This window comes from Pteronotus mesoamericanus, unplaced genomic scaffold, assembly GCF_021234165.1.
Source record: "Pteronotus mesoamericanus isolate MK-2021 breed Mesoamerican mustached bat unplaced genomic scaffold, CSHL_Meso_final scaffold_827, whole genome shotgun sequence".
NCBI lineage: Eukaryota > Metazoa > Chordata > Mammalia > Chiroptera > Mormoopidae > Pteronotus > Pteronotus mesoamericanus.
This window is the reverse complement of record NW_026555327.1, coordinates 72,831-83,231: the sequence shown is the minus strand read 5'-3', so window position 1 is coordinate 83,231 and position 10,401 is coordinate 72,831. Positions and strand designations below refer to the sequence as shown.

Here is a 10,401-nt window from a genome sequence, read left to right as displayed (position 1 = left end):
CACACCCAGGCCCAGGAGAAGCAGCCACAAATTGAGGATTGCTTTGTAGCTCCAAACAGGTTGCCCCAGGCGAGTCACAAGCAGCATCTGGCATTGACTCACACCAGAGTCCCTCCCGAGAGGCCCAAAACCAGCACAGCCAGTGGCCAGCTTCAGATAACATCAGTGTAAGATTCAGTTAGCTTCACAAACGGCATATCCAAAGGGAGACCTTGGCAGGCACCAGAACCTACTGAGGCGAATTCTGCTTCGTGCGGTGAGCACCTATGCAGCAGCTCATACACTGTGGTCAGGGTTGATCCTCACAGTCTGCCAGCTTGTGGGTTGAATTCATGCATTAACTGGCCAATAACAATCAATCAAGACTCAATTACTACAGGAGGGCACGCATAACCCATACAAAGGACATTGCTGGTGCACCCAGCTCTGGTGATCAAGGAGACCGCACCACTGGGTTCCACATGACACCTACTACATAAGACCACCCTGCCAGGACTGGGGGTCATAGCAGATCTACCTAATATATAGAAACAAACTCAGAGAGGCAGCCAAAATGAGGAGACAAAGAAACAGGACCCAAAAGAACAAACAAGAGAAATCTCCAGAAAAAGAGCTAAATGAAATGAAGGGAAGTGATTTACTTATGTGATATACAGTTCAAATTATTATTTTTTGATTTTAGAGAGATGGGAAGGGAAAGAAGTATCAGCGTGAGAAAGAAATATCGATCAGTTGCTTCTCGCAGGCAACCTGACTAGACACCAAGCCTGCAACCCAAGCATGTGCCCTGACTGGAACTGCACTGGCTTTGCGGAACAATGCCCAACCAACTGAGCCACACTGGTCAGGGACAACTGGACTTTCATTCCATCAATTAATTGTCAACAATGATCCTTGTATAACTGAGTTCAACAAACACTTCTCTTTTTTAACATATTAAATAAAGTGCTTATAAATTAATTAGTTAACTAAGCAAACACACACAGTGATCTCTCAGCTCTGGCATAAGTTGGTTAGGCTGCCCTTCTCTCTGACCCTTTTCTTCAGTGCCTCCTGGGCTCAGAGACTCACCTGGATGAGGCTCTGAGAAGACGGTCACAGGGTGATAGTCTGAATTGCCCTACGGATGGTGATGATGGAGACTGAACCTCTGTCTCTGGACAAGATAGATGGAAGGAGGGAAGCATTAGTCTCTGAGCCTAACTTAGGTGTCCAAATGCAAAATCCATCGCCCCACCCACTAGCTCAATGCTGAACATGCTCAGGAACTGTGCAGAGGAGATATTTACAGCTTTGTACATTTGCTGTATCTGCTCTCTATGCTTAATTATTAGACACATTTCCCATGGTTACTCCAACCCCTGAGTGTATTTCCCCATGAGAACTTGTCTGGACAGAATGAAAATTTTCCTGCTGATTCGCAGTTCCCAAGAGGCCAGTTTAGAAGTCAGGAGCATTTAATTTTTATTCTTCCTCCATGAACTCTCCTGGCTTCCAGAGTTGAACATTAAAACTTTTCACAGCCCTGAGTTAATGTCTTCTGCAAATCTAAGACTGGGGAACCTGCTTTGTTTTGTTCCCTTGGGCCTTGAAAGCATTGATTTTGAGTTAGTGTAACTCCTGATGTCTCTAGAAAATTCTATTCCCTGTTCTACTAGGAAGAGAGCAGCATTCCTTTGTTATAAAACTGTGGGTACCGTAGTCCTTGGCTTTATGATGCTTTTAATAAATCAATTAAGAATTTTATACTGTTAATACAAGTTAAAAGCCGTCATTTTCCTTCATCTATAAAACATTGATTACTTAGATATATTTAGATTTTGTAATGCACTATGGGCTGAGCTTGGAATCTTATCCAAATCCTTTCACTTGTTTTTGTAAAAGCCCATGCTATGATAACCATATGATTATAAGCCTCATTCTACATTTGCAGAAATATGACTCTTTAAGAATTGTTTTTACTTATTTGTTTTTTAGAGAGAGGAGGACGGAGGGGGAAAGAAAGAGAGAGAAACATCAATGAGTTGCCTCTTACAGACCCCCAACCAGGGACCTGGTCTGCAACCCAGGCATGTACCCTTACTGGGCATAGAACCAGTGAACTTTTGGTTTGTGGAACGACACCCAGCCCTCTGAGCCACACCTGCCAGGGCATAAATGTTACTCTTAATGGTTAAGTGATTGACCTAAAATTATGAACTGAGTAAGGGACGTGCTTTGATGAGAATGCAAGAAGGTATTTCTAGTTCTCATGCTCTAGGCCAGTGGCTCTCAATCACAAATGATTTTGCATCCAGAGGAAGCTTGAAAATATCTGGAGAAATTTTTGATTGTCATATCTGGGGAAGTGCTACTGGTACCTAGAGGGTTAAGGCCAGGGATGCAGTTCAACATCCTACAATGTGCGGGATGACCCCCACACAAGGAATTATTCAACAGATATATCAACAGTGGGGAGGTTGAGGAACTCTATTCTAAACCAGAACGTGGTCAACGTTAATGTGCATATGAATCATTTGGGGACCTTATTCAAATGAAGATTCTGATCAGACAGGTCTAGAGTGGTCCAGAGATTTTGCATTTGTAACTAGCGCCCAGTTATTGATATTGCCCTTCTGGGTCTGTGAACAGCTGCCTTTTGAAGGCTGCGATAAGTATCAGAGTCAGGTGCAGGTATTTTGAGGCCTTCTCCTCCAAGAACCCCACCCCCCACCTCAGGTTTGAGTTTAGGGGGTCAAATGTTCAGCTTCCGTGTATACAAGTTTCCAGGTGTTTTTTTGATATTTCTCCCATGACAAAAAAAGGAACTTCTTTTCTTAAGCCTTTGTTCACTTATAAACTAGAGAAATTCCATGTAAAGGTTTGGCGTGAAAAGTTAGTAACATTCTAGAGCTCACGGGAACTTACCTAACACAGAGCAGATGCTCAATCTATAGCAGCTATTGTGACTATGTGTGAGTTTTGGATTTACTCAGCTCATTGTGACACTAGAGAATCTGTAGGGACAGGAAGTCAGTCCAGGATGACCCTATTCCTAGGAGACAGAGAGTTGTGATCTTGAAGGACGGTATCTCCACAGAACCCTTCACAGGGAGCAGAGGCTCTACACATAGAGGCTTTTTATATATCACATATATATATAATCTCACATCTTCTTTATATATTTATCCATTGGTGGATGTTTAGGTTTTATCCATGTCTTGGCTATTGTGAATAATTCTGCAGTGGAGTTGGGAGTATCAATATCTCTTTGAGATACTAATTTCATTTCCTTTGGATATATAATCAGAAGTGAGTTTGCTGTATCACATTCTTTAATATTTGAGAAGGCTCTACATTGTTTTCCATAATGGCTATACCCATTTTTTTCCCACTAAGTGTACAACGAATGGTTCTCTTTTCTTCACATTCATGCCAACAATTATCTCTTACTCACTGATAACAGACATTCCAGCATCTGTGAGGTGATATCTCATTGTGGTTTTGATTTGTTTTTCCCTGATGATTAGTGATGTTGAGCATCTTTTCATGTATTCAATACCTGTTGCCCATTTGTATGTTTTCTTTGGAAAAATGTCCATTCAAGTCATCTGTCCATTTTCAATTGGATTATTTGTTCTTTTGCTCTTTAGTTGCATAAGTTTCTAAAATTTGGGGGGTATTAACATTTTATCTGACATAAGGCTTGCAAATATTTTGTCCCATTATATAGGTTGCCCATAAAAAAACTTTATTTTTATTTTATTTTGACACTATCGCAGATGTCCCCATTCCCTCCCCTTCGCCCACCTCCATCCAGTCCCACTCCCTTCCCTCTGGTCATCGTCACTCTGTTGTCTGCATCTATGGGCCAGGCACACATGTTCTTGGGGTAAGCCCTTCACTTTCTTTCATCCAGTTCCCTCAGCTGTCACTCTGCCCCATGCGTCCAGGTTGCCTTTTCTTTTGGCTGTCTCCTTTGCGGTGTAGAGACTTTTCAGTTTGATGTGATACCACTTGTTTATTTTTTACTTTATTGCCCATGTTAGTGTTGTCATATCCACAAATAATTGCCAATACCAATGCCTTTATCCCCTTTTTTAAAAAAAGTTTTAGAGTTTGAGGTCTCACATTTAAATCTTTAATATATTGCAAAATGATTCTTGTAAGTGGTGTGGGATAGAGGTCCAGTTTTATTCTTTTTCATGTGAATATCCACCTTTCCAAACCCATTTATTGACAAGACTATCCATTCCCTATCATGTGTTCTTCGAATCCTCATCAAGATTAGTTGACAATATATGCATGAGTTAATATCTGGGCTCCTAATTCTGTTCCATTGGCCTATTTGTCTGTTTCAATGCCAGCAGTGTAATGTTTGATTATTATAACTTTGTAATATAATTTGATATATGGAATTATATGTCTCTAGTTTTCTCTTTTCTTAAGTTTCCTTTGGACATTAGGAGTAATTTGTGGTTCCATACAAATTAAAATTTTTTTAATAATATAAAAAATTCCAATGGAATTTTGATATGGATTACCTTAAATCTGTAGGTTGTTTTGGGTGGTATAAACATTTTAACAATATTAATTCTTTCAATCCATGAACATGTGATATCTGGCCCTTTATTCGTATCTTCTTTAGCTTATTTAATCCATCTCTTAAAGTGTCCAGTGTATAGATATTTCACCTTGGTTAAATTTATGCCTAAGTATTTTATTGTATTTGATGCAATTGTAAATGGGATTGTTTACTTATTTTTTTCTTCTCAATAATTCACTTTTAGCATATAGAAACTCAACTGATTTTTCTGTGCTGATTTTGTACTCTGCAACTTTACTGAATTTCATGTAACCTCAGAAATAACTTCTGTAATTGAGTTTTCAGGGTATTTCCAAAATAGGTACATATACCATAACTTCTGAGAGTATATTTTAAAAGCATAAGATTTATTTAAAAAAATCCAGTCCATGCCTGAAGATAACTTATAAAATGTCAGGTTCTATTACAGAAAGTTAAAATAGTTGGTTAGGAAGTGAAAAAGAGAACTCAAGATATAACCTAAAGAAAAATGGGGACATCAGTGAAGACCCAAGGAAAGTTTTGCTTTAAAAACATGTGAAATTAGGAGAAATAAAACCACTGGACAAAAGAAAGCAGGATTTCTGGTCCTCAGTATTGTGTGCCCAGCTACTCACGACAGTCCTGTAAGAGCTCTGCCCCTGAGAGTCCCCATCCTGATGAGGAGTCCCCTCAGTGACTCTTTCATGTCCCTGTTCCTGAGACTGTAGATGAAGGGGTTCAGCATGGGGGTGACCATGGTGTACATCACTGAGGCCACCAGACTTGTCCTAGAAGATGAAGTAGCTGCGGAACTGAAGTAGACTCCAAGGCCAGTGCCATAGAACAAAGACACCACTAACAGGTGAGACCCGCAGGTAGAGAAGGCTTTGTACTTGCCCGCAGCTGAGGAAATCCTCAGGATGGAAGAAACAATTTGATAATAAGATAAAAGTATTCCATGAAAAGGAATCATGGCCAGAAGGCCAGTTGCAAAATACACCACTATGTTATTGATGAGGGTGTCCGAACAGGCAAGTTTCAGGACTTCAGGAAGGTCACAAAAAAAGTGTGGGATTTCCATGTTGGTGCAGAAGGACAGCCTCAGAACAGTCAGGGTTTCAAGCAGGGAGCCCGCGACACTGATGCACCAGGACCCCAGGACCAGCAGCCCACAGAGACGAGGGTTCATGATGACCGTGTAGTGCAGGGGGTGACAGATGGCCACAAAGCGGTCATAGGCCATCACAGTCAGGAGTAAATTGTCCAAGCACCCAAACACAATGAAGAAAAAAATCTGGCTGAGGCATCCTGCGTAGGTGATGTCTTTGTTCTGTGTCTGGATGTTCACCAGCATCTTTGGGACGGTGGTGGAGGTGAAGCAGATGTCAGCCAAGGACAGGTTGCAGAGGAAGCAGTACATGGGCGTGTGGAGGCGGGAGTCTGAGACAATGGCCAGGATGATGAGCAGGTTCCCGGTGAATGTGATCAGGTACATGGAGAGGAACAGCCCAAAGAGAAGAAACTGAAACTCTGACTTTGCTGAAAAGCCCAGAAGGAGAAATTCTGGAGCACGTGTTTGATTGCTCAATTCCATGAGGATAAAATAACTGCCAGGAAAGAGAAAAAGCAACATTCAATTATCATCACATTGACAGCATAGAAATGTGGCTGCCTTGAATTCCAGGTTAACTAATTAATAAAGCACAACCTTTTCATAATTGCCTTCAGTTGGGGAATTTGAAATGCTTCCATCCTTTCCTTTGCCACCACTACTCTCTGGAAATGGACTCCTTGTTCCAAAGCAGTTGTGTTTTTTATAGTCTGGCTACTCAGGGACCAGAAGGATCAGCATTACCCAAGGGATTCTTTCAGTGTCGAATCCCAGGCCCCACTCAGAGCTGTTGCACCAGAATCTACATTTTAACAAGATCCCTAGGAATTTTACATGTATATTAATGTTTAAGTATTGCTGATCTAGGACATCCATGGCTTCTAACCCTTCCGTTTTTATCTCCTCACTTTTATTTTCCTCTACAAATTCCCTCAAAGCTCATTACTGAACAGGTAGCCAAAAATAAGAGCTCAGTAGTTATGTTTTTGCTTCCCTCTGTGTGGAGTTACTTTCATACATTGGCCCTACCTATTCAAAGCACTGTTTAAGTTTTCAGTGCAAATATCTACAACTTTCACAATGATTTGCACTGTTTACATGATAACATATTTCATTATTTTACATGGTTATTTCATGATGCTCTGGTCTGCGTCATTAGAAAATCTGCCAACCATTATGACATTTTCATTTTGTCTTTCAGTAAAATTTCTTAAAGAACAGTCTTAAAAAGTAATATAAGCACTGCATGTAAAGCTAATGTTGTATTTGGGCATTTTGTTTTTGTAACATAAGGTAGACAACTCATCGGAGATTTGGTAATAATGCTTTCAGTTTACAGATTATGGAGGGGGAGATTTTTCCTATCAAATTCATGTAATACTGGTACATAAAAATTACACTTTTTTTGTAACTCAGGAAATATAGAGAGACAGTAATTTCAAAAATTTATATAGTGATTTGTTGATTGGAGTCACCAAATTAATGTTAATATGTTAACTAAGTTGGTACAATAAGCCTTTACTACTGCGAATATTAACACTCATCACTCAGATGGGATAGGCACTTTTAATTCTGGTCAAGGTTTAGTGCTGGTATTTTTTGGGAGTACCTTAACACCCAAGCCATGACACAGCACCCTTGCCTCACCCTTCTGACAGTGTGGCTGTCACCGTGTGTGATGCCTCTAGCCTATATTAAGAAACACTTGGAGAACCTTAAAATGTTTTTGGATTTCTTGAAGGGAATTGGCTGGAAACATTGCTCCTTTCATCACAATATATGAGACTGTTTTACGAGAATTAAGGATATTAGTATCTTCTTTAAATTTTTTTTTTTGCCTCAGGATCAGGAGGGATCATGTTTCTGTCACGCAATTGTTTGTTTTAATATTATGGACACTATGGATCCTTTAATTAATTACTGTGCCAGAGACTGCTTGGACAACATATCCGTTCTCTTCTTTCCTTTTAACAGAGCCTGGATATATTTTGCAGTGGTCCTATATCCAGCTAAAATACCCTATTTTCCACCTTCTCTTGTAATCATGGATAGTTGGATAGTATGTTGAGCTGGTGAGTGGGAATACTGCAATGCTCTTTAGAGGGCTTTCCTTTTCTATCTACTTTTTTGCCTGGAATTTGCACCTCACAATAGGACCCCTGCAGCTGACCTATCTTGGATATGATAGGCCAACCTCTGCAGTTGACCTATCTCTGTTCCCGCCACCACAAACCATGAAATGAACCTTTGTCCCTCATGTTAGCCTGGAGTCATCATGCTGGCCCCCCTTTTCTCATAAGGGAGACACAGCGACCTTTAAATGGATATGAATGTTTTTTATTTTTAATATTTTTCTTTAAGTGGCCACATTTTATCCTAACGGTACAGAATCGTTTGTTTTCACTGGAATTCTCAGTCATAGCAGGGGCTTGCTTTTGGCAAGTATGTGACATTTCATGGTAGATAATTTGCTTATTCATGTAATTATTCATCTAGTTTTATGCCTCCTTTACTTTCTTCTGCCACCATACTTCTCTTGTACTATAGATATATGGTGTTTTGCTTTGTTTTATGTATTGGTTATTGGCGTGTTAAGTAAATAAGTGAAAGAATAAATAAATGGTACTTTTCAAAGGACACTGGGTCCTGGACACTTGGTCCATGGCAACTGTTCTCCCATAAGCACTCTCTGAGGTGTCCTCATACTCACTCCTGTGTGGAAGAGAAAAAGATCCACAGAATGTAAGGCATGTTTCCCAGGCCTATCAGGCACTAGATGGAGAAGAACGAATTTAAACTCACACCTCCCTGACTCCCAGGTGGCGCTTTTCTCATACCGCAAGGCTGCTTCACTCCGTCATTGCCACACACACACACACACACACACACACACACACACACACACAGAAATGCTAAGCTGACATAAAGCAGAATCCTGAGAGTTGAGCAGATGTAAGGAAGGGTCAGTTCCAACTGTGGGAGGAGAGAGGTTGTGGGGTTGCGCTCTGAGATGATAAATGGGAAGAAAGGGGCTGAGAAAGAATAAGTTGCAAGAATGCCCTTCGGAGCTAGGGACACCGAACATGCAGGATTTTGGACTGATCCCCTTTCACTATCTCATCTCATCAACCTGACTGTTCTCCCCAAAGACACGGTTACTGAAAGCCTTACGTCCCTCCACGATGCTTTCCTGTAGTATTCACTCTGGCATTCTTCCAATGGCATCACTCAATGGATTTGGCTCTACTGGTTCTCCCTTTCTTGGGCAATTGGTGTAGAAAGGACAATAAATGGGCATCCGGTGCTGGGTTTCCAGAGTAGCGGGACATCTTGGAGAGACACAGAGAGGGTGCTCAGCCTGGGGCTGAGGAGCTGCAGATGAGTCTGCAGAGGGCGGTCTGGAGGCTGAGTTCTCAGAGCTCCTCATTAAATAAATTGTTTTATTGTCACTTAATTCTCTAAGCAATTCAGTTCCCTTGAGGCCAAGGCACCATAAATAAAAAGAAACTCTCTGCCAGTCCAGTCCCCACAGGTTCACCATGGGGGCCAGGTGCATAGTCCCTTCCTCCTCATGAGCCCCTCTCCCCTGGAATAAACATCTCCCCAGCGTATCTAACCTCTCATGCAGGATGCATTGAAAGGACTGCACCATGAGCCTCTGAGCTGCTGTAAGTGCCACCGCCATGACTCAGAGATGTAACTATGTCACCTGGCCACATCCATCCCAAATAGGAACCTTCCAGGAACTCCACCTTGACTTCTATTTTGAAAACTGGAGACAGACCCTGAAGAAAATTCAGGGGTCATTGTACTTGATGGAGGGTAACATATTTTGGCTGTGGAGGTCAGATTTTCTTTGTACAAGTTCCACAGATCCAGTAACTCAATTTTTTTCATCTGGGGTAAATGCATTCATGTTTTTAAACTCACATGGGTACATATTTTTTTCTGGCTAGCTAAGGTATTCTGAGCATTCCTTTATAATAGGAAGGGTATTTTGAATATAAAATCAGTACCTGACAGTGACTTAGAGCAGGCATTGCCAAACATATTTTTAAAGGGGTCAATAATAAATGTTGTTATTGGGCTATCAGTGCTCCATTGCATCTACTTAACTCTGTCATTGTATAATGAGGAATACATACACTATGCTTACATAAAGCTACCTGTATTAATCTTAGTAAATGTTAAACCCAGCTTGTTATTCTAACCTCATTTTTCTCTCAAAATTAGATCTGGCATGTTATAAGTTCCTTTTCAAAGTACACTTTACAGTGCAGCAGTTACAGTTCCTGTGTGACTCTAAGGAGCAGCCTGACCTCAAGGTCCCTACTCAGGAGCTCAACTGACAACAAACCAGATGGCCAACTTGAGGACGCTGACCATGCCATCTGTATTGGGACCAGCAGGGACACCGCCTGCATGTCCACAGCTGCTCCCCCTACTCTGTCTGTCCTCTCTCGCCAGCACAGCAGGTCCACACTCCCCCTGGGAAGTTTCCCCTCTCGAATTCCCACCAACTCCCTATACTAATTGTTGGCTTGCCCTGGCTGGTATGGCTCAGTGGATTGAATGCCAGCCTGCAGACTGAAAATTTGCCGGTTGGATTCCTGGTCAGGACACACACCTGGGCTGTGGGCCGGGTCCCCAGTTGGGGGAGTGTGAGAGGCAACTGATCTGTTTCTCTCCCCGCTTTCCTCCTTCTATATAAATAAGTAAGTAAGTAAGTAAATAAATAAATAAA

At 41.4% G+C, this 10,401-nt stretch overlaps 1 protein-coding gene across 1 annotated transcript; it reads right to left on the bottom strand.

The window, feature by feature from the left end:
• Positions 1 to 5,177: 5,177 nt before the first annotated feature.
• On the bottom strand, positions 5,178 to 8,868 carry LOC129062578 (olfactory receptor 7C1-like). Its single transcript, XM_054563583.1, has 2 exons — positions 8,861 to 8,868; positions 5,178 to 6,153 (listed from the first exon to the last, which is right to left on the bottom strand). The coding sequence occupies exons 1-2, from the start codon at positions 8,866 to 8,868 to the stop codon at positions 5,178 to 5,180; spliced, it is 984 nt and encodes a 327-aa protein (XP_054419558.1).
• Between the last annotated feature and the right edge of the window lie 1,533 nt (positions 8,869 to 10,401).